This window comes from Phocoena phocoena, chromosome 3 (assembly GCF_963924675.1).
Source record: "Phocoena phocoena chromosome 3, mPhoPho1.1, whole genome shotgun sequence".
Classification (NCBI taxonomy): Eukaryota; Metazoa; Chordata; class Mammalia; order Artiodactyla; family Phocoenidae; genus Phocoena; species Phocoena phocoena.
This window is the reverse complement of record NC_089221.1, coordinates 58,093,008-58,120,912: the sequence shown is the minus strand read 5'-3', so window position 1 is coordinate 58,120,912 and position 27,905 is coordinate 58,093,008. Positions and strand designations below refer to the sequence as shown.

The 27,905-nt window shown below is 36.6% G+C and overlaps 2 protein-coding genes across 3 annotated transcripts; one reads left to right on the top strand and one right to left on the bottom strand.

Moving 5' to 3' along the window:
• Window positions 1–171: 171 nt before the first annotated feature.
• UTP15 (UTP15 small subunit processome component) lies at window positions 172–13,534 on the bottom strand. 2 transcript variants are annotated; one of them, XM_065874814.1, is made up of 12 exons: window positions 13,445–13,534; window positions 11,706–11,798; window positions 11,400–11,584; window positions 10,097–10,275; window positions 8,729–8,854; window positions 6,987–7,122; window positions 5,271–5,355; window positions 4,286–4,435; window positions 3,042–3,143; window positions 1,401–1,534; window positions 1,171–1,229; window positions 172–392 (listed from the first exon to the last, which is right to left on the bottom strand). In XM_065874814.1, exons 1-12 carry the CDS (start codon window positions 13,532–13,534, stop codon window positions 172–174), a joined length of 1,560 nt encoding a protein of 519 aa, XP_065730886.1. The 2 variants fall into 2 exon arrangements, with proteins under 2 accessions (XP_065730886.1, XP_065730887.1); XM_065874815.1 differs by having other exon boundaries at window positions 11,706–11,741.
• Window positions 13,535–17,096: 3,562 nt separating this feature from the next.
• Window positions 17,097–27,697, top strand: ANKRA2 (ankyrin repeat family A member 2). The gene is made up of 9 exons (XM_065874413.1): window positions 17,097–17,410; window positions 19,791–20,183; window positions 21,030–21,188; window positions 22,873–22,938; window positions 24,924–25,021; window positions 25,528–25,653; window positions 25,946–26,012; window positions 26,520–26,600; window positions 27,176–27,697. Exons 2-9 carry the CDS (start codon window positions 19,895–19,897, stop codon window positions 27,229–27,231), a joined length of 942 nt encoding a protein of 313 aa, XP_065730485.1. The 5' UTR covers window positions 17,097–17,410; window positions 19,791–19,894; the 3' UTR covers window positions 27,232–27,697.
• The last annotated feature ends 208 nt before the right edge of the window (window positions 27,698–27,905 follow it).

Here is a 27,905-nt window from a genome sequence, read left to right as displayed (position 1 = left end):
CCATGATTAAAAACAGGTTCTTATTTTCCAAGCACAGTTATTCCAGTCTCTTCCATAAAACTGCTTCTGTAAATAGTTTTTTTTATGTATCAAACAGAGTCTCCTCCCAGTAGTCAACCGCATCAAATCTATTCCAAGTTAGGAGTTCTTATGTGTCCTGTTAAGCACACACTATGATTCAATCTTCTTGTTCTCTAGAAATCCATCAGATGTATTATGCTGCAACAAAGAAGTGCTTTCTTTACTTGTCATGGTAGCAAAAAGCATATCCATCATCCCCAAGGTTTCTAGTAGTTCTCTTTGGTAATCAATCTCTTTTTCTATAAGTCCTTGAAGTACCAAAAACTTTTTATCAACTACAGGAGACTGACCAATCACAGGTAGATATATATCTAGAAAGAGAGAGAGGAAACACATTTACTAGAAACATCTTTCTAAACAATACATGAACAACAATATTTAGAAAAAGTACAAAAATATTAAATATAAAAGACATTGAAAAATCTGTACTTATTTTACAACTTATGTTTTACATAAAGTAAACAATCCATCTGAAAAACGTATTTCAAAAAGAAATAATTAAAGAAAGTACAGTGTTAAGGTTCTGACTTATTTTCATTTCCCCATTAAAAATTAGTCGTGGGGGCTTCCCTCGTGGTGCAGTGGTTGAGAGTCCACCTGCCGATGCAGGGGACACGGGTTCATGCCCCGGTCCGGGAAGATCCCACATGCCGCAGAGCGGCTGGACCCGTGAGCCATGGCCGCTGAGCCTGCGTGTCCGGAGCCTGCGCTCCGCAACAGCAGAGGCCACAACAGTGAGAGGGCTGCTTTTTATTATATTTTCAGCACTAGAGATTTTTTTCTGTTCTTGAAAATACAGTTTGTTCTCTTTGAAAAAAAAAAAAAATTAGTCATGGTCATTGGAGGTATTTAAGGAAAAAACTTTTTAAATTATAATAACCCTGGTGCCAGCAACTGAAAGCCAATCCATTGTAAACATTTTACTCCCACTTTAAAATGCACTGATTTACTACTATTGTTTGTTTTCTCCATGAAGTCTTCACTGGAGAACTGATAAAGACAAGGTATATCAATCTATTTGATTTCATTATTTGACATCTCTACTTCTGCAAGTATGCTACAATTTTTCAGGTTTTAACAGCTACTTACCAATAATTATTTCGGCAGCATTAATCAAAACAGGGGCAAATCTTGGCTGGGACAGATTCCTACAAAGCAAAAATTCTGTTTACTGAAACCTGGAAACTTAAAGAAAAAAAATTCTTAAAATAGATTTACTAAACTGTTCTGTCAGTTCTTTACAAAGCTCAAACTAAAAGTAAATTTGGAGATAAAATTTCAGATGCAAAATACATGCGCTTCACAGACATAAAACATACCTTATCAAAAAATTAAGAACACGACTGATTTCCTTTTCATCTCGACCTGCAAGGGCATTTGCAAGGACTCCTCTTCGATTTAGCTCCTTTATGATGGAAACTGTAATCTCAGGCGTCTTTATTGCACAACTGGGCTAGAAAATTTTTCAGAGTCAACATGAGCAGACAAGACAGTACAAGAAAAAAATCATAGTCTTGGAACTCACTAACAATTACCAAATTTAAACAGGTTTTTTTCTTCCCAGTTTTGAGTCATGGTAATGACAAGGCAAGAAACAAAATGATTCTTTTAAAAATAAGCTCCCTGTAGATACATCAATTGTAACAAATGCACCACTCTGGTGGGGATGTTGATAAGGGGGGAGGCTATGCATGTGCGGGGCAGGTAGTAGATGGGAAATCTCTGTACCTTCCCCTCAACTGTGCTGTGAACCTAGAACTGCTCTAAAAAAAAGTCTTAATAAAAAATTCACACACAATCTGTAGTGAGGTGGATGGACCCAGAGTCTCATACAGAGTGAATAAAGTCAGAAAGAGAAAAACAAATACCGTATGCTAACACCTATATATGGAATCTAAAAAAAGATGGTTCTGAAGAACCTAGGGGCAGGATAGGAATAAAGACACAGACACAAAGAATGGACTTGAGGACATGGGTAGGGGGAAGGGTAAGCTGGGACAAAGTGAGAGAGTGGCATGGACATATATACACTACCAAATGTAAAACAGATAGCTAGTGGGAAGCAACCGCATAGCATAGGGAGATCAGCTCCGTGCTTTGTGACCACCTAGAGGGGTGGGATAGGGAGGGTGGGAGGGAGGGAGACACAAGAGGGAGGAGATATGGGGATATATGTATATGTATAGCTGATTCACTTTGTTATAAAGCAGAAACTAACACACCATTGTAAAGCAATTATACTCCAATAAAGATGTTAAAAAAATAAATTAATAAAATAAAATAAAATTGATTACCATCCAGCCCTTATTAAAACTCAGGTGACACAACTGGTATTTGAGAGAAGAAATCTATGGACCAAGTTAACCATCATTGCTCTAAATTGGTTTTTAGCTATGTTCTATTATAAGTGAATTCTTACTTGAATTGTATTTGGTTACCTATTTGTTGAAATGACACTACAGAAGTTGTGGGCATTTATTATTATGTCTTTGGCTTTTACAGAGGGTTAATACATAATCCTATGCTTGAGAATATTTCTGCATCTTCTAATGACATAAAGACTATCACATGATTCCTATATTTTTCTTCGTGTTCCAACTAAAAACAACTCATGATAAATTTCTCTGTACTACAGTGTGAAAAAAAACGTTGTGTATTTTTTCTAAAATATAGATATATATGTTTCATTTATCTAATAGCAATTATGAAATTCAATCCATTATCCTTTTTACCTTGCTTCTAGGAAACTGGAATATACATTTATGTTCAACTCTAGTATATATTCATAGCCTAAGTTTCTGCATCTTTCTATAGTATGGGTATTCATATTCAATATGATTTTAGCAACCTATTTATATGTGTGTGGCACAAATTACATCCACTTTTTTGAAGTAGAAAGAATATAAATAAAATTAAAAAAAAAATACACACACACACATACACACACATTCCTCATTCACCTCAAGGACTCTGTCAAGTGCCTTAGAGATCCGGAAGTTTTTCAGATCCCTGTCATACAATTCTAGGTGTTTCTTTGATGGTCTGTTGATCAAAATGTCATCCTGCATTGAAAAGTAAATTTACAGATAAAAATCAAATATCCTTTTAGAGCTTCATTCAAAATAAACTTCTTCGTAGTGGTATTTCTTTTTTTTTTTCCGCTGTACGCGGGCCTCTCACTGTTGTGGCCTCTCCCGTTGCGGAGCACAGGCTCCGGACGCGCAGGCTCAGCGCCCATGGCTCACGGGCCCAGCCGCTCCACGGCATGTGGGATCTTCCCAGACCGGGGCACAAACCCGTGTCCCCTGCATCGGCAGGCGGACTCTCAACCACTGCGCCACCAGGGAAGCCCCCGTAGTGGTATTTTTTCATAGTTCTGTGGTGTCCTTGAACTGTATCATAAAAAATGGTCATATGCCCATATTGTCGATTAAATGAAAATGGAATAATCTGCCACATCACTGTGTTCTTAGTGTCCTATGATTTTAACTTAAGATACATACACGATACCTCCATTCTGGGCAAACATTACTCACTGCAATTCTCTTTACATAGCAAGCAGTGATTCAGCAGAAAGAGAAAACAAGTATCAGAGAAACTGCCATCTAGTCCCAGTAAAGAAATCCTGGATCAACACAACTTCCTTATATCTCCATCTTCTCCATCTTCTGATGCCAAATGGAGATATTATTGGCTCTACTCCTTTTCAGGGTTGTTTACAAGATCAAATCAGATGGCATGGGAAAGACACTGTTCTGAGCACCACAGCATTGTTATGATTCAGGGCATTAAGAAGTACAGTTCTTACTTCCCATTACCTATTAATTTAATGTCCCCAATCTAGCAATGTGGAGATAAATGAGGTAGAGAAAAGCAAAATGAAGCTAAATGCCATGTGAACTACACTTTCCAGTAATGTGCAGGGATGAGGTTGGATACTCTAACAAATTTCACCTTTAAAACAAATTACAGGGTTTCCCTGGTGGCGCAGTGGTTGGGAGTCCGCCTGCCGATGCAGGGGACACGGGTTCGTGCCCCGGTCCGGGAAGATCTCACATGCCACGGAGCAGCTGGGCCCGTGGGCCATGGCCGCTGAGTCTGCGCGTCCGGAGCCTGTGCTCCGCAACGGGAGAGGCCACAACAGTGAGAGGCCCGCGTACCAAAAAAAAAAAAAAAAAAAAAATTACACAAAATATATAAATACCTGTTGTTTCATATAATTTTTTCCTTTAATAAAAGTTCGATATGCAGGCCTTCTTCTCCTGGGAAGAGAATCCTTCTTTGCTTCAGATTTCCGATGTTTAACACTCAGTATTCCATTGGTCATTCCTACAACTATTGTCTCATCTTCATGCTAACAGCAATTAGAAAAATAAGTTAGTATATTCCTAACTCATAATTCATCTCACTTTTTCTTCAAAATACCATTTATAATGTGTTTGCCACTTATCCATACTTTCAACAAGAGTTCCATTCAGATATAGATACTCCAACAGAAGTTAGAATAAAATCATTTTTTTCCTCCAAGATACTATTATATTGACAGAACTTTTAATTATACTTGGAAATTATCACTGGCAGTTTGTATAATAATACAGTTAATGACATCTTAAGAAACTTCCAAAATAATTTTTTTCCCACATCCTCTTCCTAGAAACAGAATGATGTGGTAGCATGACTTTCCACAATCTTGTCAAGAAAATATTTTATAATAACTTTTCCCCTCCCTATTTCCATATAATGTATTCAAATCTATTCCTCCTCAATGGCTCATGAAACTTGACAATGAACATTCCAGAAGGAGCAGTTAACAAAGAAAAGGAGACATCATTTCATTGTGTTGCCCCCTATTCTCCTTTTTTTTTGCTCAGAGAGCCAACTTGACTTTCTGGAGTATTTAATCCTTGGGGTAAATATACTGAAGAGAGATTTATCTGCTTTCCAGGTCCTGTCCTTAGCGTTAACAATGCCTACAATAGTGTAGTTAGTTTCAAGCTATGCTGTGAGTGGGACCTAAATCTGAATTCATGCCTAGTTACTGAGACAAGTTACATGTTCTAGCAATTATCTAATGGGGTGAGAAGAAAATAATACTTGTACAAATACAAAGATAAACCCTAATGTTCCATTTTAGTTTCATTTAACAGGCAAGGTTAGTGAAAGCTTTAAAAAGAGCTAAAAGTACTTACTGCAAGTGCAAGACTCAAAATTGAAGCTGCATAATCAAAACTGTGGACTACTTTATAGGAACTTGTGCTATATACTTTCACCTTCCTAATGAAAAAGAAAGCTTTGTCACAAATCATCTTGGAAATGAGCATAAAAGGTAAAATTTCTATTTTCTGAAACTCAATATATGAATATTAAAACTTATACAACAATGAAGAAAAACAATTAATAATATTAGTTACAAACTAATTCATCACTGGATCTCTTTTAAAAATGAACTGTTTATTGTTATGCTTGCATAAAGACTTCAACCAGCCACCAGAAGGATAGACCACTGTCTCCTGAAAATGAAACTTGAAAGTAAAGAAAAAGCAACATGAATGTTCATTGGAAAGAGCAGGGTTTCTCAGCTTCATTCAGCATTATCGACATTTCGGCCAGGATAATTCTTTGAAATGGTGGCTGTTCTGTGCACCTCAAGATGTTTAGCAGCATCCTTGGTTGGCCTCTACTCACTGCATACCAAAAGCACTACACCCCCAAGTTGTGACAACCACCAAAAATGTCCGCAGATAGTGCCAAATAGCCCGCTGGAGGACAAAAATCACTCTGGGTTGAGAACTACTATGAATAGAGGAACTTACACCTAGCTTTTGAGGGACACATCTAAAAATCAAGTCCCAAATTGCCTAGTAACACCATTGCAGAGAATCTGCTATATATTTACATAGTAAGTTCCTCTGTATTAGAAATATTTTCTAGCTTTTAAAATATGTATACTTTTTAATAAACATGCTGAAAAACCACGGCTTTCCATATCAGTGAAAAAGGGAAATATGGAAATAAAATGACCAACAATAGATAAATATAAGTAAATTCTAGAACTGGGCCATCATTCTAGCCACATGTGGCTAATGAGCACTTAAAATGTGGTCAGTGAAAAAGAAGGGAATTTTTTATTTTACTTAATTTTAATCAACTTAAATTTTAAAACTGAGGCAGTATAAAATATTTTCCTGTTAAACACAAGAATATTTATTTCACTTTAACTGTAAAGTATTACTACTGTATTAAGGGCATGTATTTGATGCTGAACTTGCTTCTCGTCTATCATTAATAATTTTTACATTGAATACATACTGAAATAATATTTTAGAGTAAATAACTTATTAAATTAATTTTACCTAGTACCTTTTAGCTTTTAAACATGACTGGTAAAACACTTAAAATTACATATGTAGCTCACATTATATTTCTATTGTACAGCACTGTTCTAGAACATTAATTAATGAAACACTAATACCTACTGAAAATAGTAATATTTAGAAATACGTATTTCTATACATTAATGTATAGAAATTTTTACATGAAGTTTTAAATTTTAAAGAATACAAGCTAGAATATATATACACATACTCATTATAAATACTTCAAAATATACAAACATACAATGATTTTAAAAGAAAACTACAGAATAATAGAAATTATTTTAAAAGATTAACGTTCACATGGTTCAATAAAATTCCTCAAGTATATAAATCAATAAATTACCTCAAGGGAGAAAATAAGTTTGCTATACGTAAATGAAATGTCAAAACTATTTTCAACTCAACAGATTTTTTTTCATGGAAATCATTTGGTAGAATATTTATTCTATCACAAATACTGCAGAAATAACTCAAGCAGTAAACATGTGTACATTAAGAATGATCCAGAAAGAAAATTAAAATGCTAACCTATCCAGTGAGCCAGAAAGTAACCTCTGTCCAGAGCTGCTCAGACATAAGCACGTCACAGTTTTATGATGATTTTTCAAAGACACTAGCAACTGTCCTCCTTTTAGCATGTCCCAGACTTTAACGTAACGACCTCCTATAAAAAGAAATAATCATTAGTTTGATTATGAAAGGATCTGAAAAGCACTCTTCACTGGACACTCCACAGCATGGAGAGGAGGGATTTCAGAGCCAGACTGCCTGGTTTCAGTGCTGGGTCTACTATTTACTGGGTACGTGGCTGATGATAATTACAGTTCCTACCTCACAAAAACCTGTTATGATGATTAAATAATTTCATATTTGTAAAGTACACAGAACTGCCTGGCAAAATACGAAGTATAATCAAGAAAGATTTTATTTTAACAAGATTAAAATAATTCTACAAAAGGAATTCTGTATAACCATGGAAAAGAATAACATAGATTTCATTTCCTAAAAATTCTGTGAATCCCAACAAAACTGAAAAACTCTATAACTTTTACTCTAAGAATTGGAAGCATCTTTAAAGGCAATTTAATCCAGGGGTTTAAAAAGAATTTTTTTATTATGGCATCTTTTCTTTCAATGAAATATTAAGCAAAAGTCTAGTAGGTAAAATGGAAAAAGAGGCTGAGGGCTGGGGGTGGGAGGGGATGAAGTTCTTACTTATCCTGACTATGTAAAAGCACCTGGAACCCAATTTGCAGTCCCTGTCTCCCTACATGTAGCAGCTCATGAGAGAGATCACAGTTTGAAACCACTGATCTGGCCCAACCTCTCATTTTCAAGGTCTATATTGGTTAAAGGATTGCCCAAGGCCACACAATTAGCTACTGACATGACGGAGATTAGCATACAGGCATCCACTCTCCCTGTTCAACTTGTATGTACTTCCATTTCTCAAAATAACAGCAAGAAAAATAGGTAACTCTGACAATATTATCAACTTACTTTGAAAGCAAATAGGTACTGGGGAAAAGAGTATAAAACAGGATAACTTCTATTTGGATTTTAGAATTAAGCAAAAAACAAAACAAAGCTACACACTACCTACGTATTCTTCTAACGTCAACACATTAATTTTGACTTAACAAATGGAAAAAGACAATTTACTTCTTCCATTATAATTTTTTAAATGCATCTCAGTTCCAACTTGATAAAAAATGTATCAAGGCCCCTTTGACTCCACGTTATCTTCTCCTCCAGCACTATCAGCTATTTGCTGGGTAAGGCCACTTCAATCAAGAGTCACATAAAAAGAGATAAGCCTGATTCTAGATCTGAAAGAACCTGTGTTTTCAAAAGCCGCCACAGAGCAGATCTCTTACGTTAGAACAACAGCAGGAGTACAACCTGGATTTTTAGATTAAGTACACAATGAAGGCTCTCAAGTTCTGAGATTTCAGATCTGCCACTTATCACTTTGTCTTGAACAAATTACTTAAAACTTTTACTTATTTTCTTTTGCAAAATAGAGGGAAAACTATCTTGTAGGCTCACCTAGGGGATTGGAGGTAATACGTTTATAATAGCATAGTGCCTGGCTCATATTAGCTACCCAATAAATGAAAATTGCTTGCCTGTGCCACTTATCAACTGCCTGAGCAAAAACTGAGACATGCATTTCAAGTGCACACTGATAAATTATAAAGAGTAACTAATAAAGAAATATCTGACTCAAGACAAACAATATTGGTGAAAGCAATTTTTAAAAGAAATACCTGCTGATACCAGAAGACCTCCAGAGGGAAAAAGCAGGACACTCTCCACTGGCTGCCCATGCTCAGCAGAGATAACACTCTGGTTTGTTCGTGCATCAAACATCTTCACAGTGTGATCATATGACCCTAAAATGTCAATTTTTGTACTATGTGAGTTTCACTACTCAAAATAACAAAAATTATATGTGTGTGCATAATCAAACATAAACTTTAAAGGGAGAAGAAGCATAGATGAAATTTTAAAAAGACATATGTATACTCATGAAGACACAGTACTTCCAAACCCTCTGGTACCACTGACTGTTGCTGAAGCACTAACCTACACAGAATCTTAAATGATTCCTATCTTCAGACTACTGTCACTGCTGAGTCACCTGGGAATCTTTGCACAGGCCCCCATTAAGACTGAACTGCACTATCTCTGTTTCTTGGCTGCTGGAGAACCTGTGAAAACCAGACTACAGATGTTTCCAAACACATCTGGAGGATGATAAGAACAATCCCCAGGGACTTCCCTGGTGGCGCAGTGGTTAAGAATCCCCCTGCCAATGCAGGGGACACGGGTCCAATCCCTGGTCCGGGAAGATCCCACATGCCGTGGAACAACTAAGCCCATGCACCACAACTACTGAGCCTGCACTCTAGAGCCCGCAAGCCACTACTGAGCCTGTGTGCCACAACTACTGAAGCCCACATGCCTAGTGCCTGTGCTCTGCAACAATAGAGGCCACCGCAGTGAGAAGGCCGCACACCGCAACAAAGAGTAGCCCCCGCTCGCCGCAACTAGAGAAAGCCGGCCCACAGCAACGAAGACACAACACAGCCATAAAACAAAACAAGAAAAAACCTTGCCTTAATTCTGAGCAATAAACTTAAAATAAAAAAGCTTACTTCATAAAAAAAAAAAAAATCCCCAGAAGAAAAAGAAAATAGAACAATTGGATAAACAGAGACATATTTTTTTATAAAACTTTTTAAAACTCCTCTATCCCAGGGTAAGCTGGGACGAAATAAAAGAGTGGCATGGACATATATACACTACCAAATTTAAAATAGATAGCTAGTGGGAAGCAGCTGCATAGCATAGGGAGATCAGCTCGGTGTTTTGTGTCCACCTAGAGGGGTTGGATAGGGAGGGTGGCAGGGAGACGCAAGAGGGAGGAGAAATGGGAATATACGAATATGTATAGCTGATTCACTTTGTTATACAGCAGAAGCTAACACACCATTATAAAGCAATTATACTCCAATAAAGATGTTTAAAAAACAAAAAACAAAACTCCTCTATCTCAAAAGAGTCCCAAAGCAATATTAAAGTATATCAATAAAATTACCAACTTCAGGAGGGAAGAAAAAGATTTCACCAACCTGTTACAAAGAGATCTGGGTTCAGTTTGCTAGCACATCCACACCTCACATAATCAGAATGTTCTTTGAATGTCAGAATTTCTTTGGAGTTTGGAATATCCCATAATTTAACTGTATAATCATCAGCCCCAGAGACCACATGATATTTGTCAGCTGTAAAATCTACTGTATGAACTGCTCTGAAAGATCAAGGATCAGTATATTAAAAAGCAAGGAAAAATTATTGCTGGCACCTTCTGACATCAAACACCCTTCTTCCCAAAATAACAAAAAAAAAGCAGCTCAGTTTCAGTAATTGTAGGGAGAAATCATGAGAGAATAAGAAAATCTTTAAAACAGGTAATTGTCCCCAAGCCAATTTAAAATTTATATACCCCTAGTACTATGAAGTTAATAAGAATATTCAACAGTAGCCTTAAAATTATATTTTCTAATAAGTTAACATTTCTACTTAGCACGTCAACAAAAAGTAAATGTTCTAAATGTTGGCACAAAGGTACTTTAATTTGAAAAATTTCAAAATGGGTAGTTCTTAAAAAATTCTAAGGACACTTGTCACTAAGTAGGATCATATTAAGTGAACTTGTTATATTTAAAATGTTTCACTGATGGACTAAGACTATCCTGATAATACAAAAAACACTTTTGAGATTTAAAATCAACAGCAAATTTCAGTGACAACATTGGTAATCCTGAAAGATATAAAACTGTCCCTAGCCATTTAATTTATAAAGGGGCAAAACACCAAATCCAAGTAGAAAAAAATCCAACTTGATTTCAAAATAACAACCTCTAATATAGTCCAAGCCTTTAGAGTTCTCATTAATAGTTGTGAGGCTGCCTTTAGATCAGCAGTTTATAACCTCAACGGCGTCACAGAACTCACTGAGAAGTTAACGAAAGCTACAGGACATCTCCATAGATAACCACATATTTCCTAAAATGTCACATACAATTCTAGAAATTCATGAGCCCCATCAAACTGGACCATAGGACTGAACCAAGTTAAGCACTGTCTTAGAACAACCAGAAAATAAAGTCCGTGACGGTACATAATCTCCACAGAACTGTTTTTTTCAAAGCCTGTAAAACCAGTAGAGCTTACAATAATACAAAACAAAACAAAAACACATAAAAACCAACTATCTGTAACTGTATGGTGACAGATGTTAACTCAATTTATCGTGATCGTTTCACAATATATACATATAGTGAATCATTATGCTGTACACCTGAAACTAATATAATGTATGTTAATTATAGCTCAATAAAAAAAAATTAAAACAAAACAACTGTCTCTTACTTAGTATGGCCTTCAAACTGCCTGAGGGGAGCCCTGCCACTTATATCAAAAAGCTGAATGCCACCATCTTCACTGCCAGCCACAAGCAGTCTACCATCCTGCCGAAAAGTAGCACAGTATGCTGTGTCTTTAAATCGTGAAAAGGTTTTTATAGGTTCTTGGGAGTATCGGCCATAAATGTGAATCTACAAGAAGATAAAAAACACAGTATTAAAAAAATAAAACACAAACGCAGTATTTTACTAGATGGCTCAAGACCAGTAGTAAATATAAACTACATAAAAGAAAAACAAAAATTATATTTACCCTTGAAGAAGCTGTGACAGCATAATTATACGGAGGCTGTGGAGAAAAGTCTACTTTTGACACTGCACCAAACTCCTTGATCTGAACAGGGGTCTTAATGAAAAATAATAGTATATTAACAAAGTTATAACTGGTAAGGCATATTTAAGCATGTAATTTCTTATTGACAATTTCTTTTTGTTCTTAGTAACTAGGTTGTATTTAATAGAGAAGTATGAAGAAAGCAAAAAAGATCCAAATCCCATCATCTAGACAATCTCTGTGGCCATTAAAGTAAATAAATATATGGTTGAAAAGCCACACCCCACTTTTTCTCTTTAGCTGTGAAGTTTTCTGTGATTATGACCAGGAAAAAGTTATGCCTAAACCAGCACATATTTAACCATGTATTTTAACTGGCACAAAGATCATACCACACAGGCTGTTCTGCACCTTGCCTTTTTTTCACTTATTAACACCTTAGCTAATAACTTTGCATAAGAGCAACAGCTTTATCATCCATTATAAGATTCATCATAATTTAATTTACCAGTTCACTACTAACAAATAGGTTTTTCTGAGATTTCTTTTTTTTAAAATAAATTTATTTATTTATTTAGTTTTGGCTGTGTTGGGTCTTTGTTGCTGCATGCGGGCTTTCTCTAGTTGCGGCGAGTGGGGGGCTACTCTTCGTTGCAGTGCGTGGGCTTCTCATTGCGGTGGCCTCTCTTGTTGCGGAGCATGGGCTCTAGGTGTGCAGGCTTCAGTAGTTGTGGCTCACGGGCTCTAGAGCATAGCCTCAGTAGTTGTAGCGCACGGGCTTAGCTGCTCCGCAGCATGTGGGATCTTCCCGGAACAGGGCTCGAACCCGTGTCCCCTGCATTGGCAGGCGGATTTTTAACCACTGCGCCACCAGGGAAGTCCCTGAGATTTCTAATATTACAAATAACACTTCAATGAACATCTTTCTACATAAAGATAACATACTTTACACACAAATTCTGGAGAGTATATTCATTGAGTAAGTTCCAAGCTGTGGAACTTACAAGACCAAAAGGTATTTTTATCATAATAGATAATGCCAGAATTGCCCTCCAGAAAGTCTGCACCAATTTCCCTCCCTCAAGTAGCAACGATGATCAAAATTTTTCATTTGTGCCGATATAAGATGAAAAAGTATCCAAATTATTATCCAATAATTTTATTATCCAATAAATTATTATCTAAAATCCAATTCTTGTTTTAATTTGCACTTCTTCAATTATGAGTGAAGCTGAAGCTCTTTTAATATATTTATTGGCCACTTAAACTTCTTTTTCTATAACCTTCCCAATCCCAATCTTTTCCCATTTTTGTTTAGTTGTTCAGCTTTTTAAAAAAAATCATTTGTTAGCCTTTACATATAGTCTAGAAGAATTAATTTTGCATCACTTCCTCCTTAGATTAAGAAAAATGAAAGAAAAACCCTTCTTTCATGAGATTCAAATTCTAAAATTTATTTAATTCATTTGGCATTGATTAATCATCCATTCTGTGCTAGATAACTTCTATGATTAAACTGATTAAGGAATATGGATTTTTATTTTTATATAACTCTAAGAAAAAAATATCAGATATCAAATTTTCCACCCAAACTATAAGCTGCTGATAGATTATTTTTAGTTATTAGTTCTCTATTAGCATATCCAAAGTATAAAATATGCTGAAGAAATTGACATAAACGTAAAACACCTCCCTCCCTTAATTTTGCCTATACTTACCTTATAGTTGTTCCAGTACAGTGTATCTTGGGTGATTTTTTCACCAAGTACAGGATATGCCTGGATCGCTACAGGCTTATAACCAGCCATACTTTCATAGAATTGCACTGTTATCCAAGGGTAAATAGTTTGAAATTGGTGTTAGAAATAAAGCAACTCTGCCTCACGTCTGAAAACGAAAACATTTTATAAACACATTATTATTCATAAACCTCTATATAGTTATGATTTTCACTCTGCATCTTTTCAGAAAGCTGTGTGGTAGCTTATAGATTAGTGATCAGTAACCACTTAATTTCAATACAGAAGGGACAATCTAAAGGAAGCAGGAAGAATACAGATAGGGCTACCATAGTGTACTATCTACTCAGCTATAGGCAGAGGCTATACACAAATGTTCCCACACCTAACTGACCAACTTACAACACCTGGGAATAAATCTGGTTCTGCCACCCAGTAGCCAAAGCATTTAGAAACACACTGGCTTAGAATGTTCACTTACTGACAACAGAAAATGTTAAGGTGAAACTGCAAATACAAATGTTCCCTGAAATTAACCTAAAATGACATTTAATCTATAAGAACATAATCTAGGGACCTGACTTCCTGAAAGCCTAAAATTGCCAAGAAGAAAAGAAAACAAAGCTAATATTCTAATGCAAAAGATTAAAATTAAATTTAAAAGCTTAAAATAAAAATCTAATATTCTGATGTAGAAGCTTGAAATTAAGTTAATTTTAAAATGTTTAAACAGTAAGAAAGAAAACAAGAATAAAGCAATTCTGAAATTAAATTCTAAATTAAAGTGACACAATAAAAATTTATTAAAACTTTAACTGACATGTAATTAGGCCGAAATGTCTTTCCAGAACCATTCAGTTGCAACAGAGATTCAATTATATCAGAGGAATGATTCAGTGGTGCAACTCATCTTTCCCAAAAGCCTGAAAACACCGTATCAGTAACACCAAAATAAACAGGTGTGACATATTTTAAAGGCTTTGATGAAACACGGCAATCAATGATTTTAAAAGTTTTCTGTTCACTGAAGTACCTATAATGTGTAGGACACACTGTTTTAGGCAATGGGGTGCAATGGTGAGTGAAACAGACGTGGTCAGTGCCTTCATGTACTCCAATATTCCTCATTTCAGCTGGTAACTGGCATCTGGAATCAGCCTTGACTTGTCCTTCCTTCTCACTTCTAACATCCAAATAGTTAACAAAAGCTCATTTTACCTCCCAAATCTTTCTAAACTCCATCATGTCCACTCCACCTAGTTCCACTGCTCTAATTCACATCTTCTCATCTAAAGGTCTCCCTGACTCCCTTACCTACCTTCCAAATAGCCATCAGAGTTACCTAACTACCATGCAAATCTGGCTTTCGCTACAAAGCCCAACACTGCCCAGAAAAGAAGGTGCAAGCTCCTTTACATGGCATGTAAGGCCCTCTGTGATCTTGCCCTTGCTTACCTTTCCAGCTTCCCTCGTTATTCCCTTAACACACCATGCTCTTTCTTGTCTCAATGTTGTTCTTCATTTGTCCTCTCTAGCAGGAATGACCTCTTTCTACCTACCTCCTATTTATCATTTAAAGTTCAACTCAAGGATCACATCCTCCAAGAAACCTCTCACTTCCTAAGCTGGGTCAGGGGCTTGTCTTCTATAATCCTACATGACTCTGTATCTCTGTCAATGCACATAATCACATTGCATTTGTAATGACCTCTTTTTCCCATTGAATTGAACATTTCATATCTGAAAGATTAAAAACAAGTGCTCAAAGAATGTTTGTGGAAGGAAAGGAAGCACTGTGCTGGGTTATATGGGAAACAAAATTAAAGTCACAGGTGGTATCTATTGTATGAACACTGCTATAGAGCACAAGTCCACGAAAATTTTCTGTAAAAGGACAAATAATAAATATTTTAGGCTTCACAGGCCAACAGGCAAAAATGGAGGATATTATGTAGTTATTTATATAGCATGAAAGAAAAACGTCCCAATTTTTTACTAAGGAAACTGCCCCCAAATAATTATAAGTTCAATATTTTGTTTATGAATGAAAGAAATGGGACTTTTTGGAGGAGGGGGAAAACATTTCACTTACTCTGGTTCAAAGTTAATGTTTCCTATCATCAAATAGATTGCAAATATTCATCTATAAAAATCATTCTTGGCTCACTGAATACCCCAAAACAGACACTGGGCCAGATCTAGCCTGTGGGCCTTTGCCCCTTACTACCGCAGAGTACTCCTTTGCCTATACAGCTGACCCTTGAACAACACGGGTTTGAACCGCGTGGGTCCGCTTAGAGGCAGATTTTTTTCAATAAATACTACAGTACTACAGAATTCCCGTTTTTTTGAATGCACAAGCAGAATCCAACATGTGGAGGAACCTGGATAAAGAGGAACCGCACATATGGAGGGCCCACTGTAAGTTATCCTTCAGGGGAAGGTTGGGGCCCCTAAACCTCCCCCTCCCCCGCAGTGTTCAAGGGTCAGCTGTATAGGCAAAGGAATACATAACTCTGCCTTGAAAGAAATCGTTTAAAGCTTTAGAAGGAAAAAGCGAGGCACAGGAACAGTGGTTTGCCAGATTAAAGTGAGGAACAGCATTAGAGGCAGGGGAGGGTAAGCAAGACAGAGCAAAGGCACGGATGCAAGTGATGTGAAAATGAATAGGAAGAAAATGATCAGGGAGAGGTTAGAGGCTGAGAAACTAGGATTAAATGAAAAACAGGTACTACTACATCACAATGCAGAATACCAAATGTATGCTATAAGTAACGTACATAACACGGAGCGCTCAGAAGCGATTTTTTAACTCTAACTGGGCGGCTGCCAGAAAGATTCAAAGTGTGCAATTCAGCTAGGCCTTTAAGTTTAACATTAAAACGAATTAACCATTTAACATGGGTGGGCACTGCAAACTGCGGGAACCTCACAAGCAAAGACAGAGATAGAAATCAGCCTAAAGGGGTGTGGCTTACTCCGGGGACTAATGACGGTGGACAGTAGGTGTGGACGTGACGTGACTGTAGAGGGGGAAAATCTAGGTCGAAGGTAAATTGCGGGGATCCTGAGAGGCTGGTTAAGGAGTTTAGCTATTCCGCGGAGACTGGGAAACCCCAGAGGAGCATGCTAGATACCAAGGAAGGCCCGATGTGAGTCTGGGCCACCCCCATTGGGAACCCCCTTCACCTACCTCCGATGGGCCCGGAGGGTCCGCCGAGACTCCCCGGCCTCAAGGAGAAGTTCTTGGACTCCGCCAGCCCCCTCCCCGGACTATGCGGTAGAACATGCGGAAGATCACGCGGATCCTGGAAGGAGCTGCCGAAACACGCCACGAACAGAACGGCGAGACGTGTCGCACGAAGGTGACGTGATGGCGTCCCGAGACGCACGCAGCCCTGGTGCGCAGGGGCGAGCCCGGTGGGCGGGACGATGGGGAGGAGGAGGCGTGGCCGGAGGGAGAGACCGAGGCCTGGCGCTAGTGAACCAGAGCTGTAGCCGAAGGGACACTGTCTCTGTAGTACTGGAGCAGTAAGGATCTAGCAGCGGCGGGAAAATACCTGGAAGTCCCTCCCTGCAACAGCTTCACCGGTGCGGCACGTTTTTTGGCCGGAAGCCGAAAGAATAAATCGGAAGTGACGTCGCGGTCAAAACAAGCCGGGGGGTGGGGCCCTGCAGTGAATCTGGCCGTAGATGGGAAGGCCCGACTCGCTGTGGGCTGTCGAAGGCGGTCGCCAGGACTTTTGCTCCCACACGGTCGGCCTCCGGCCCCTATCCCCGGGACCAGCCCGCCGCGGTTGAGCCAGAGTTTCCGCCCTCCCTACCCGAGCCGCGCTGGAATTTTTCGGGCAGAGTTGGCGGGAGGCGACAGAGCGGACTTCCCTCCCTGCAACAGTCTCCCCTCCAGCGGGTTCCTGTCCTGGGACGCCGGGACACCTGTGGCCTGTGAGGCATCATTCATTTTCATAGCACCTTCCTGTCCTTGTAGAACAACTCCAGGATGAGGAAGAACCGGGGGGCTCCTGTTACTAGCACCCACCGTGGATTAACCCAGTTGCCCGTTTTATTTCGTTAGGGTCTCTCTCCCCTTATCCCTGGGCTCTGACAGATTGAGGTGATCCTAGCTCTCCTTGGCCTTACCTCTTTTTCTCACCGCCTCCTCTTCTCGATCATCTTTTTTTTTCCCCCCTTCCTCTCTTATACTTCAAAATTATGGCTTAACCAGTCAGTGTTGCTTCTTCTCTCTGGAGTGGTGCCAAGATAAGCGTTCTGTTTCCACTCCCTCCTCCCCCAAGTACATTTGCTCTTCTTCCCTCAAAGACTGGTAATTCCATTTCTAAACCCTGATTTGTAACATGGAAGATGTTTAGAATTGGACAGAATATTAGAGATACCTATTTCAACCATCTTCATCTTATCTGAATAAAATGAGTCTTAGGAAACGTGTATGATTTCTCTGTCCAGGGTTGCACAGCTAGTTGGTAGTGATGTTGGGAACGGAAAGCCAGGTCTAATCAGCAGATGTTTGTTGAGCATCTTGCAGGCTCATTTCAGGGTAGAAAAGAATACGAACCTTTGTTAAGGTTCAGATCAGAAAATATTTATGGAGTACATGATAGAACCAAGCACTGTTTGTGTGCAGAAATTAGTAAGAGTGCCCCCCCCATCCTAGAGGAGTTTTCAATTTATTAGGAGTTTAAATGGAAATTTTCAAGAGAGTGATAAATGCTAAAATAAAGATATATGCGGGTGCTGAGCGAGGTCAGGGGAGTGGCACTTCGCCCAACTCTGGGTAGGAGTCTGTGTGAGATGGCTCTTCCCTCAGGAAACACAGTTCATATCTTGTAATATACTTTTAAAGACCTCTGCATTGCCCCTCCACCTCCATTTGAATCACAACTCATTTTCTGTTTTAGTCTCCTTCTTACCGCTTGCTGAAGTGTGTTGACTTTGTTACTTGTTAACATTATTATTAGCGTTTATTATTTCTTCAACTCTTTCTCCCTTGGAAGTTTTGGATTAGTTTAGTGCTGCTTTTTCTTTTAACGAACAGGGTGATGGAGTCGTGAGCTCCTCTTTTCTCTTCTCTGTAGTGAACATAATGATTACCTGCCCTGACTACTCAAAGGATTGTTATAAAGATCAATCTTGGAAGATGTTTTAAAACTGTAAAAGTGATTATCTATAAATGTATGATTTGCCAACCTTTGCTCCACTGTGGTCCTAATGCACTTTTCTCTGTTAGTTCCAATTAATTACAGTTTTAAAACACCCTGCACCCTCAAAATTTCTGAGGCAGTAAGCCCTAACATGAAAAAATTAACTGGATGCTATTAATTTTCCTCTTGTCTCAGTGACAATATGTGTAAGACAATTATATGCCTTGGAGTTCTTCCTTTTTTTAGAAGCAATTTTAGGTACAATAATGAAATTTCTCTTGAAATTTTATTAAGGTCCATAGGAAAGTGCCAGTGATTACCTTACTGAAAACTCATTCTAAAACAATAGTAAATGATTCAGTAACAGGTGTGCTTCTAACCTCTGTTTTGAGAGTTCGCGTTTATTGAGTTCATGTCTTGACAATCTATATTTGGAAAAAAATGAATAAATGGGACCAAAAATTATACTTAGATTATAATGTCCTAGAGATGCTAAAGCAAAGGAAGCCAGTCCATAATCTGTACACTTTATTTTTCATAAAAACCTGTATTAAGTTGCTAACACTTGATTTAAACAAAAACTGATTAATAAGTATGTTTTCAGTTCATCATAACCAAAACTTTGTAAAGCCTTTCACTATCCAGGAATTATGGATATTGTAGATGCTGATAGACTTGGGTACAACATGAGTTCTATCTTTTCTTAAATTCAAATTTTAACAGCATGTTAAAAAATAAACCTCAGATTAGAGGTTAAAGTTTTTACATGAAAATTTATTTTTGTTGTTAGCCTGATTTTTAAAAACTCCATTTGGCAATATTCAGGAATAGGAAAGGGGAGAAAAGGCTAAGTAAAATTTGTTGGGACCTAGTGATGGCGGTGAGAATGTTACTGTATTTCATTTGGTCTTTGCCAGGGTCCTGTGAGGTTACTGGTGTATACCCATTTTACAAGTGAGACTGAGGCTTAGAGAGGTTGAGGAGCTTGTGCAGATTCACACAGCTAATAAATGGTGAAGCTTGGATTCAGACCCAGGTTTTTCTGCCTCTGGAGATTGTATTCTTTCTATTATGTATAGGTGCTAATAGGAGCACTGTTTGCATACGTGATTGAAAATGATTATTTTGTATACATTGATATAATAATTTTAATTTTTTTCTTTCAGATGTTTTAATACCCAAATTTGAAGAATACACTGTATGCCATTCTTATAAAACCAAGGGGAAATCATGAAGAAATGTTTTAATTATTGAAACTACAGTTGAAATCATGGCTACATCAGCAAATTTGGATATTGGAGCCCAGCTGATAGTAGAAGAGTGCCCCAGCAGTTACAGTCTAACTGGCATGCCAGACATTAAAATAGAACATCAGCTGGACTCAAATGCAGAAGAAGGATCAGCTCAGGGTGTTTCCATGGGGATGAAATTCATACTGCCTAACAGATTTGATATGAATGTCTGTTCTCGGTTTGTGAAGTCCTTAAATGAAGAAGATAGTAAAAATATTCAAGATCAAGTTAACTCTGACCTGGAGGTGGCATCTGTCCTATTTAAAGGTTGAAAGTTATGGTATAAATATCTGCATTTGTTTTGTTTTTGTTTATTTTTTATTTTTTTCCCTTTCTGATCATGAGATTTTGAGTTTGCGAAGAGTTTGGAAGTCATCTTTAATTATGATTTTCTAGAATCTCATAGAAACCAAAATTAAATAATTTCATGTTATATAATGTCCATAAGTACATGTTGATTTTTACTTCTTCCTTGACCTTTGTTTATTTACAAATTCTCTAATAAAGTTTATTATTGTACCTTTTAAAATTATAGGAGAAAAAAATTTTGTGCCTTTTGTAAATGAATTAACTCCATGAATATGTGATTGGCATTAGCTTCCAATGCTTTAATACAGTGAAATCTGTCATCATATTGTAGATTTACTTTTATAACAATCTATCGAATATAAAAAACTAATCTCTGGATAAAATTGCTCAAGATTAATATTGAATTTTTTTCTGGAACTTTTACTAGTACAGTTTTTTTTTTTTTTTTTTGCGGTATGCGGGCCTCTCACTGTTGTGGCCTCTCCCGTTGCGGAGCACAGGCTCCGGACGCACAGGCTCAGCGGCCCTGGCTCACGGGCCTAGCCACTCCGCGGCATGTGGGATCTTCCCTGACCGGGGCACGAACCCGTGTCCCCTTCATCGGCAGGTGGACTCTCAACCACTGCACCTCCAGGGAAGCCCACTAGTACAGATTTTTTATGGCAAAAAAATAGTATCACTTGAGAACCAGTTAAAGATATTATACATCTTGTATTTCTTTTTTAATGTAAACATTGACATAGAACTTTGAAATGCTTTGTTATTAAAATATTGTTTTAATGTGTTTAAATTAATTTTACTTAGCTGAATGCAGTATCCATACATCTCCTTCTCCGGGAATTCAAGTAAGGCATGTCTACACTCCCTCTACAACAAAGCACTTCTCACCCATAAAACAGTCAACTACTTTAACCAACAAACACAGAGGAAATGAGGTCTCAACCACACCTCTGTTAGCAAATTGTAAGTATTTCCCACTGATGTATTAGAATATTGTTATTACTAATGTAATGATTTCAAGAGTTTGGCTTTGAAACATTATTTTCATTAAATGCATATTCTGTTTTGGAAAGCTTAAGTGATGTCCTGATAGTTTTAGTAATTTAAAACTCTTTCACATATTATTGCATATTCAGATATTTCATGTTTTATGTTTCTCTGTTGAGAACAAATACAGATTGAAATATTAATTCTTAAAACCTTCATAATTTTACTATAAAAGCAATGAGTTATTCTGAACTTTGTGCAAAGCAAGACATTGTGTTTTTGTGTTCTTGGAGTGCATTTTATAAACTAGATCACTGATCAACAAATGATTTGTAGTAAAAGCTGAGCGATGTCTACTATAATTTCGAATTTGAATATAATATGAATATGAAATCACCTCTTTAAAAACTTTGAATTTACAATTTTTTAATGTAGAATTATTCTAGAAGAAATAAAATGAAGGGTTTTCTCTGTAAACTAGAAAATATTCTATATAGTACGGGTTTCTTAATGAGAGGAAACCAGTTAGCAATTTGATGTTAGGAATTATATTTGAGAATATAACATAAATGCATCTGTATTCTAAAGCATGGTGAAATATATGTTTTTACTTTGGAAACACTGTGTCCCTCCTGATTTTGAATTGTATGCTATAGTAGGTAAGCCAGAACGAGTTCATGACTCTAACTCTACCTAAGAGCCATTTCTGTTCTATATATGTAAATTTGCATATGCCTCCCAATTGCTTTCCTTTCTGTATTAAGGCCACCCAGTCATATCATCCTAAATCAAGGATCAAGTGATACTGATTTTTAAGATGAACTGTCATAGAACAGTACCTGTTTGGCTTTGTTTTAAAATAAAGAGATTGTCTTAAAATATTCCAACCATAGAATTTTTTTTTTTTTTTGGCCACGCCGAGAGTCTTAATGGGATCCTAGTTCCCTGACCAGGGACTGAACCCCGGGGCCCCGCAGTGAAAGCGCCGAGTCCTAACCACTGGACCACCAGAGAATTCCCCAACCATAGAATTTTAGGAAAAAAAAACTAGGGATCATGTGGTTCACATACTTCATGTTAGACAAAAATGTTTAATCAGGTCTCCAGGGTCACACAGCTAATTAGCCACAAATAGGTCTGTACTCAAGAATTTCCTGTCAGCTAGTTTTTAATTTACTATCTTAGTCCTCCAAAAGTTAAGAAATACCCATGGCCTCTTGAAATAATGATATTTGGGACTTAAACGAATACAGTCAATTAAAAATCAAGAGTCTTTTAGACCCAACTTCCTTATACTTCCTTATAAGTTTGGATAAAGAGATACCATGTTAAAAATTAAGTACCTAAACCATTTCTTTAATTCATAAGATCAGTAACAATTTGCATTGTTAATAATCAAACAATTTGCACATTCACTGTTAATAACACTTTGCAGATGTCAGAATTACCTTAAACATATATGAGTCAATTCTCAGACTCTTAGATATTTAAGGTAATTCTGACATCTGCAAATGTTAGGCTATATTTTAAGTTAGATTTTTTTAGACAATAAAATGATAGTTCGTGTTTTGGAAAGGAAAATTGCTACACAGGCATGAACAATGAGATGATGAAAGTGTACCTACAGATATACATGAAACTTTTTATGGTATTGTTTCAGCTTTGTCTGTTCACCAGTTGGCTGCTCAGGGAGAGATGCTCTACCTGGCTGCTCGTATTGAACAAGGTACTAGCCTATTTTTTTAGATGTATTTAAAACAAATTTAATAGGATTTATCAGATTTGTTATTGTTTTCTTTTTATACAAGAAAGTATAAAGACAAAAAAAAAATAGTTGCATAACCTCATCAGGCAGATAACCCAATAGATACTTTAAAAAAAAAAGTAATATAAGGTATAGAAGTTAAAGCTTCCCTTACCACCCTCGCCTTTTCTGCAGAAGCAAACATTATAAGTTTCTTATATTTTCAGAAGACTTTTCTGGAAAATATTTATACTTGGGGCAATATGTGAGAGTATAGTATATATGTGCTTTTTTTTATTTACACAAGAGGGAAAATATACACACTGCATTGCGCTTTACTTTTTTCACTTAAATTTTGAGATCTTTCCTTATAAGCACATAAAGATCTATTTCATTCTTTTTAATAGGTCTGTGATTTTGCATTGTATTGCATATACTGTGTTTTTTATTTTTAACTAGTTCCCCTGGTGGTAGTTGATTCCAGTTTATTTCTATTAAATAACAATATTGTTGGCATTCTTTTAAAGTATATCCATAGGGTAAATTCCTACAAGTATATTTGCTGGGTCAAAAGGTATATGAATTTTTATTTTTATATACATTGCCAGATGTTTGCCCTGTCCTCACACCAGAGTTAGTGTTTCTACTTCCCCATACCCTCACTGACACAGAATATTATCAGACTTTAATCTTTGCTAATCTTATAGGTGAAAAATGGTATTTCATACTGGTTTTGTTTGCCTTTTTAAAATTATGATCTATTTGAATTTCTTTTTGTGTGAACTGCCTGTTTTATATTGATTTATATGAACTCTTACCTAAATTAAAGAAGTTCACTTTTTGTTTATGTTGAATCTAGTTTTTTCCCAGTTTGCCATTTTTCCTTTGACTTTATGATGTTTTCAAACACAGGCTTAACATTTTTAAGTGGTAAATTTATTTTTTTCTTTGTGACTTCTGAGTTTTATATCTTGCTTAGAAAAGATTTCCTATTCCAAGATTATAAATAAATTCACTCATACCTTATTCTAGAACTTCTGTGGTTTCTTGTTTACATTTCAATCTTTGACCCATGGAATATGTTTTGGTGTAATGAGGTAAAGGTGGAGCTTAACTTTTATTTTCATTTTTCAAAAAGTTAGCCAATTGTCCCAACATTATCAGTTGAATGCAGGGCATATGATTAAAGAGTGGCTTTTTTTAAAAATCATGTCATTCTTTTATAAGAAAGACTTCATCATTATATTCCTATTTGTTTATAAACATTTGAAGGTTTTATTCTCAATCTACTAAATAAATTTAGGGAAAAAACTGTGGACTTTATACCTGGTAGACTGAATCTAGGGAACAAAATGGGTTTTGAGGTAGAATTGCATAGAATTGTGTTTCAGATTATTCAGTCTTCATTCATATTATATTATGTTAGCAAACCACCAAAAGTTTTAAGAGACTCAAAGGCAGCAGTATTGGCTAGAGAGTAAAAATAGCTTTACTAATTTGGGGCTTTTTATAATATGTATTTATGTAATGCTAAGGGCTATCGTATAACCTCATTTTTATTGTGATCCTCCCAGCTAACTACTGAGATAAGCAAGGTATTATTCTGGATATTAGAGGAATTAAATGACATGCCCAGAATCACACTGCTAGAAAGTGACAGTCAGGATTCAAACTCTGGTCTCCTGATTCTGTGTCCAGTGTTCTGTGGACTGCCCTGTACCTAGCATTATGTTGTGTCTGGTAGTTTATACTTTAAATAATATGCTATTTGAACTCAGCTACGTACCTTGAGGCACAGTTTAATGCATTGAGACTGCAAATTGCAAACACTTCAGTGAACACAAGTCAGCACAAACGTGAACCTCATTGGGTAATATAGTCACCTTTTTAGAATGCCAGTATTTTCATAGAGATATTAATATGTGGTTGTTAAATTAGATCACAAAAATTGCTTTTCTTTTAAATAGAAAATGTTATCAATCACACGGACGACGAAGGATTTACTCCTCTGATGTGGGCTGCAGCACACGGGCAAATAGCTGTGGTAGAGTTTCTACTTCAGAATGTAAGGAAAATGCCTCAGAAAAATGTATATGTACAGTTACTTAAGTTCAGTTAAGTATTTAGTAAAGTTTTTACATCTCCAGCCAGCTAGACGTAATGGTAGAGGATCCAAAAAATGTTTACATGCTCTGCATATTCTTGTGGAGCTTGCATCTGGTTGAGCAGGCAAGTGTAGTCGTCCCTGAAGCTGGAGAGAGAAGTGAGTGCCCAGCCCTGCTAAGCACGATGGGAACAAAAGTCCTGTCAGCCCTGTAGGAGAAGCTTCTTGGAGAAGATACAATTTGACTCCAAAGTGACAAGATAGTTAGGATTGAGGTAGAGGGAGGAAGGCAGGCCTTCAGACAACCTTGATAACAGAACGTCCAGGAGTAGAAGTTTGTGTTCTTTCTTTATTAACCCCAGAACATTACCTGACCTAAGTGTTGAACTGTAATTATTATTGACAGAAGTAACAATATTCTTGTTTTCATAAACTGAAAAGTCTTTTATCTCTATTTCCCACTGCAGGGTGCCGATCCCCAGCTTTTAGGAAAAGGTCGAGAAAGTGCACTGTCATTAGCCTGTAGTAAGGGCTACACAGATATTGTCAAAATGCTGCTGGATTGTGGAGTTGATGTAAATGAATATGACTGGGTGAGTCTGTAATACTGATTTTTAAATTACTGGAACAAACTCTAGGATTTATTTGGTTTGGGGAGACATAATAAGCTTTATTAAACCCTTGGAAGAATAATTAATTACCTTAGTTAATTAAACAGCTGGGAGGAAAAGTTAATGTCCTAAACTCAATTATTAGTTCTGATTAAGTATTCTTCACAAAATATTAAAATTACCTTAAACTACTTTTACATGCCCAATTCACAGGAGCATTAAATTATTTGAATCTTGCTCACCTTGAAAAACTAAATCACCTTTCCTTTTGCAGAATGGAGGGACGCCTTTGCTTTACGCTGTACATGGAAATCATGTGAAATGTGTAAAAATGCTCTTAGGTAAGCAGATAAAAGTAGAAATATTTAGAAAACGCCACATGAAGACATTATTTTTTACAAGCTAGCCTCAAGAGAATCCTGAACTATTATTAAATACGTTATTCACCCCTGGCGCACCTGCTGCCCTAAGGTTCCCATGTAAGCCGTAGCTCCATCACACAGCACGCCTGCAATCGCAGTATCTGTCCTTATTGCTTTCCTTTTAGGGATCACATGTGAATCCTCGGCTCTTTTCTCTGTCCACAGTGTCTTTAAGCCTGAGTGCTGTCTGTAGTGGTGTATTAGTTTCAGTTGCTCTAGAGGATGCCTGTATGATTGAAGTGTCTTCCCTCCGACCCACCAGAGTGAATTCTATGCCCTCTGTGTACTCTGTACTTTGTCAGACCATCCTGAAAATACCTTCCAAATTTGCAGAAAATCTGTCCCGCTAATTGCGCATGAGCCAGTGATAGACAAACATATCCATATTTTCATTTTATTTATGTAGATTTTTCTGTTTTGGTATAGAAAATGGAGCTGACCCAACAATTGAAACCGACTCTGGATACAATTCTATGGATCTAGCTGTAGCCTTGGGCTATAGAAGTGGTAAGTGGTTTAGAACTCTCAGGTTTCATTTTAGTAAAGTTATATAATAATACAAACCAGTGGTCCAAACTATTCTCATCACTTGCAGTTATAGAACATGCATGTTATCCTAACTCCTGACATATACTTTCAACTGTGGGCAAAATCAATAGATTCCTACAAAGTCTAGAAATGAGTTTGTTACTATTACTTTTCACCATCCCAAATAATTAGTTGCTGGAGGATACGTGTACACCTATTTACAAGATGTGTTTAACATTTCATAGCAAACTATTTATAAAATGCTTTATAGTTGCCCTTTCTCTGTTCCTTAGAACAACCTTGTATTCTGGACTCTCCTTCAGTTTCAAAATTTAGAAACCAAGAACAGAAAACCCAGTAACTTGGACAATTACTAAAGTCAGTGACAGACTAAGTTTGAAGTATTGCATTGTAATCTTATTGCCCTCAGACTATGATTATATCCTAATTAGAAATTATTTTAGGAAAATGTTGGTGATGTTAAGTTGAATTTGATAGTTTTTTAAAATTTTGTAATCAACATTGCTGTTGTCTTGATCACATGTGTGTTCTAGTTCAACAGGTTATTGAGTCACATTTACTGAAACTGCTTCAGAACATCAAGGAGTAGACATAGTCATCAGAAAGTGTTGTCTGCCCTTCCGTTTACTTTTGGCCCTTATAAATGATAGTTTTGTTTACTTATAAATTTTTACCTCAGTTGCAATATTGACTGATTTTTAGTAAGTTTTAATAAATATTCCTCTGAGTAATTCACTGGTTTATAATAAAATTAATGTTGATGCTTTTTTATAAATGTGTTTTACCGCATATTTAAAATTATAAATGAGTGTTTTGTGGCATGTAAATTTTTATGGTACAGATAGTTATCTGTGTTTGTATCAAGTGCTGTAATTTAACATTTTTGGAAATTATTCTGCCCTATTCATCTTCACTCTTGTATTAACTCATTGACTTTATATAGAGTTTGCTATAAATCCATAGGAAAAAAATTTGTTATTATTGAATTTAAAAATGCACAGTGTGGTTGTTTACAAAATGGTATTATAAATGAATAAAGTACTTTTCTTCTGTTAGTTTGCATGCAGGTTGTTCTTTTTACATTGCATAAGATTATTAAGGTATCTCTTTGGGATTTTTAGTTTAACCCTTCTGTCCTGCCAGGATACTCCATTAGATCAAACAATATAATTAAAATAAACCGAATGTTAATTAGTCAACAAAGACTTATTGATTGTCATTTCTAGAAGTATATTGAGAATATTTTAACCTTGTGAGTAAGTT

Bases quoted from the DNA above. Each gene is read 5' to 3' on its own strand.
- UTP15 (XM_065874814.1), bottom strand. From the start codon at position 13,534: ATGGCTGGTTATAAGCCTGTAGCGATCCAGGCATATCCTGTACTTGGT. The intron at 3,144-4,285 runs GTATTTATATAT...TTTTCAATGCAG, and splicing joins AAAATTATATGAAACAACAG to GATGACATTTTGATCAACAG. The intron at 1,230-1,400 runs GTATGTTTTATG...TTTGCTTTGTAG, and splicing joins GTTCTTAATTTTTTGATAAG to GAATCTGTCCCAGCCAAGAT.
- ANKRA2 (XM_065874413.1), top strand. From the start codon at position 19,895: ATGGCTACATCAGCAAATTTGGATATTGGAGCCCAGCTGATAGTAGAA. The intron at 22,939-24,923 runs GTACTAGCCTAT...TCTTTTAAATAG, and splicing joins GGCTGCTCGTATTGAACAAG to AAAATGTTATCAATCACACG. The intron at 26,601-27,175 runs GTAAGTGGTTTA...TGTGTGTTCTAG, and splicing joins AGCCTTGGGCTATAGAAGTG to TTCAACAGGTTATTGAGTCA.